The sequence below is a fragment of the Acanthisitta chloris genome, unplaced genomic scaffold, assembly GCF_000695815.1.
Source record: "Acanthisitta chloris isolate BGI_N310 unplaced genomic scaffold, ASM69581v1 scaffold42523, whole genome shotgun sequence".
In the NCBI taxonomy this organism is placed as follows: domain Eukaryota; kingdom Metazoa; phylum Chordata; class Aves; order Passeriformes; family Acanthisittidae; genus Acanthisitta; species Acanthisitta chloris.
Window position 1 is genome coordinate 7,560 of NW_008667370.1, and position 3,827 is coordinate 11,386.

General features: G+C 43.0%; 1 protein-coding gene across 1 annotated transcript in view; it reads right to left on the bottom strand.

Moving 5' to 3' along the window:
* Nucleotides 1-1,313, bottom strand: part of DOK5 (docking protein 5) — a gene marked incomplete at both ends in the record, with an annotated part of 8,710 nt that extends 7,397 nt beyond the window's left edge. Inside the window, 3 exons of the mRNA XM_009072458.1 lie at nucleotides 96-285; nucleotides 977-1,096; nucleotides 1,199-1,313. Coding sequence (XP_009070706.1) covers nucleotides 96-285; nucleotides 977-1,096; nucleotides 1,199-1,313 — 425 coding nt within the window. The remainder of the gene's footprint in view (nucleotides 1-95; nucleotides 286-976; nucleotides 1,097-1,198) is intronic.
* Between the last annotated feature and the right edge of the window lie 2,514 nt (nucleotides 1,314-3,827).

The window sequence follows — 3,827 nt, forward strand, 5'->3', positions numbered from 1 at the left end:
GACATACTGTGATGCTATACCAACCCTTGGAAGAGGTGCAGAGCAAGCCCCAGCCCCAGCAGGAGAGCAAGGCAAGGTAAGAAACACACACCTACCTCCCTGCTTCAAAGGTGAACCAGGCTGGGTCGCGCCCGTAGCGCCGCAGGGCACTCAGCGGCCAAGAGACCAGTTTGACTCTGGGATTCTGGATGTCCCAAAGACAGATATTCTCAAATGTTATCTGCAAGGTACATTCCCCATGCACATCTAAATTAGGGGATGGCATCAAATACACATTGAATCTCTCTGGGAGAAAAACAAAAGGTTAGTCTAAAATCCCTGCCCAGGAAATGTGCAAGTCATGCAAGGAATTTCCTATTTTCCATCTTTAATCTAGCAGCTTATCTCCACTTAGATCAATTAACTCAAAAAAAGTAATTACAAAAATCAAGCCTCAGCTCCTTCTAGCAATAATAACTCCAGGTTTGGGGCAGTCAGAATGCTGCACTCAAAGGGCAGCAAACACTTGTGAGTGCATTGAGAGAACTGCACAGCCTAACCGTGGTATTTGCAAACAGTTCATACAATTGTGGCCATGAATAAAGATGTTGCTTGTGCAGGTAATTAGGTAATTTGCATAGGAAAGGGAAGTAGCCAAAGGTTCAGGTTTTACATGCAATTACTATGATTTATGGTTTGCTTCCCAGTGCTGCCAAAGAGGCTCAGTCACACACACCATATGTGAAAACAGACAACAAAAGAGAGTTCTCATCTCCTAGAGCAACTAATTTGTCTAGAGCTACTCCAAATAACTCTATTACATCTGAAGCCAAAAATAACCCCCCAACAAATCACCCCAACCCTTTTCCCACAAAAACAGGAAGGAAAGCTTAGAAAAGCAATTTTACTCCTATTTATGTCTAATATCTATATGGGCAATCCAAAAGACTTTGAAAAGAATGCAATCAAAAATGCCAAAGGTCATTTCTGTACCTACCACTCTGCTCCCTCTCTACTCCAGATGCCAACAAGTCAGGTTCTCCAAGGCTAATGTCATTGATTCGTGTTCCAAGACACTCCATCTGCAGCACTTTGCACCACTCATCTGCCTCAAGTTCTGTATAAATGCCCAGAAAATCTGTGTGTAGGTATATAATACATTTATAATTTCCCAATCAGTGCTCTTCTGATTTCCAATGTGCATCACCACTTTACCCACCTGAGTCACAAGCAAAGGTTTTGGAGGTGTCATCACTGAAATAAATCCCAACAGCATGTTTCTTTGTGCTTTTTGGCAGTCTTGATATGTTCTTCACATTATTGAGCTCTGTGACCTGGAAAAGCACAGTTTGGAGTTTTAATTAGGGGCTTGAAAAGAGATAGATCCATTATTGACTGGGCAAGGAGAGAAGAGAATTATATCAAGTTGCAAAGGGCAGGGAAAAGGTGAGAGAGCATCAACAGAGTGGGAGTGCTCTTAAAGAAGCAAAGCCTTGACATGAATTTCCTCAGACACTCAACCTGAAACCCCTGGAAGATGCAGCAGCCATGTCCTCCAGTTCTCTCCTGTCTTCTCAGTGCAACACCATCCCAAGAGGATTTTAGCCCAGAGGCAGGTGGAACTAAATCTCACTCCAGGCTGAGATATATTTACATGAAGGGCATGAGAAAGACCAACCTGATGTAGCAGAAGCAGAGAGAAGATGGAAATCTAAAGGATTCACTCATTTGAAGGAGCAAGTCCAGTTCCAGCAAAGCTTTCACTGTGGAGGACAAAACTAGGGATGGTGAAAGCTGCTAAGTTTTTTTGTGATGGGAAGTTGAGGATGTGTTAGAATGGTCACTTAAAAAAGAACAAAAATCACAGGTTCAGTTATTAAAGAGTCTGCCTTGTAAACACAGATTGCTGTTGCTTGGTTGCCAAAAACTGATTGGAAAAAGACCTTTCACACCCCAGAGTTAATAAACACATCCATGGTTATTGTACTGTGACCTTGTATACAGCTTTAGTAAATGCATACCACAGTTGCTTTATATTTCTAACATGCTCTTTTCACCCTCACAACCCCTGAGGAATGCTCCAAATTTGACTGAGGAGGAATTCTTCACTATTTCAACTCCAGTTAGAGTAAGGGGTAACAGCCAGAGAGGGAACCAGGAAGTTATATTTAAATATTCATTATCAGAAAACATTTCACTGATTCTTTTACATGGTAGGGGGTGGAGGGAGAGAGAGAAAAGAGAGGGAATTCAGCAGAGTTGTACAGCCAACTTCACTCCTTTGGCTTTGCTGGTGCTGTGGGATAGTTTCATATCAAACTGTGTTAACTCTAAACTAAAATCACAGCAATTAACTTACAGGTAAGACTCAGGAAGTATAAAGTTCTTAGTGCTATAGAGCCCAGCAAGAGACACTCTCCTCTAGAGCACCATGGGGTCACCAGCACCCTCACTGCATCCCTCTGGACCTTTATCCTCAGTCCCTTTCTTCTTGGAGTCTATTTATTGCCCAATCCCTTCCAGCAGTGGAGAAGCAACAGCCAAAATCACACTCCCAAACAAGACCCCTGCAAAGTTCTTCTTGCTGTGACTGGGAGGAGCAAAGAGCAGTTCATGGGCAAAACCTCATTGCATAGGCAGCAGCAGAAGGACAAAAAGAAGGACACCCCATGGGGAACACACCAAACCTTCTGCAGAGCTGCCAAATTTAGAACTTAGGTTTTTCTACCCTCCAGGTTGAAGCCTTTTGAGAAGTGTCAAAACTGAGACTTCCTAATTGTGCTGAATTTTGCATGAGCCTTTTTTGCTCTTCCAGGAAATGCTGCGATGGAAGCACATCCCCCAGTGCTAACAAGACACCAATAAACTCATTGCTAAATCTGACAAATCTGTCATAAGCTATTCCCATCGTGCTCAGTTACATGACAGGTCAAGCACAAATTGCCAAGCTGCCAAGTCCAACTCCAACAGATTTTTCTTAGATGGCAAGAAAGGATTCCAAGGCAAGAGGAAATCAAGAGCCAGACTTTTTCATCCAGGACAGCAACTACCTTGACATTTAGACTGAGCACATTTACATCTCCTGCAAGCAAATGTGCTAATGAAGCTTTGTACCTATGACTACCAAAGTGAGAAGGAGCAGAATGTAGTCTTACATCCTGATGGAAGGACATAAATGAAAGACACAAACCTGTCCCACAGATGTGCCCTGAGCCTTCCTGCATGGCATTATGCCCAGGGAGGCTGTGGCTGCCCCAACCCTGGCAGTGTTCACAGCCAGGTTGGATGAGCCTTGAGCAACCTGCTCTGGTGGGAGGTGTCCCTGCCCAGGGCAGGAGTTGGGGCTGGGTGATCTCTAAGCTCCATTCCAACCCTTAAATTCTATGATTCTATGATATGATTCTTTATCCATCTAAAGTTTGGGTCCCAGAAGTGTTGCTGAGGTGTCTCAGTGGTGTTTCAGTTCTTTTGGAGAGCCCAATTGCTTTGCACTTGAACACCTAAAGGATGTGACCTTGCCTGCAGCGATGGATTTCCACATCCTCCACTGGAAGAGTAAAACAGCAACAGAAATAAACACCTTTTTTTTTATATATAATATTGACCTTTAAATACTTTCTCATCTTGTTCTATTCTTTACCAAGTGGAAAGGTTACAGTGCCCTAAAATGCAGTTTGGCTGAGAATAGTCATCTGGAGCTTAGGCAGTGAGCTGGGAATTTGCAGGCACAAAGCAAATTGCTCAGTTAATCCATTTGGGCCCACACAGGAAAGAAAATAATTAGGATCCAGGCTACAAAATTTACACTGAGATTGTTAGTTTCATTATATTTTCATGTTATATTTTAA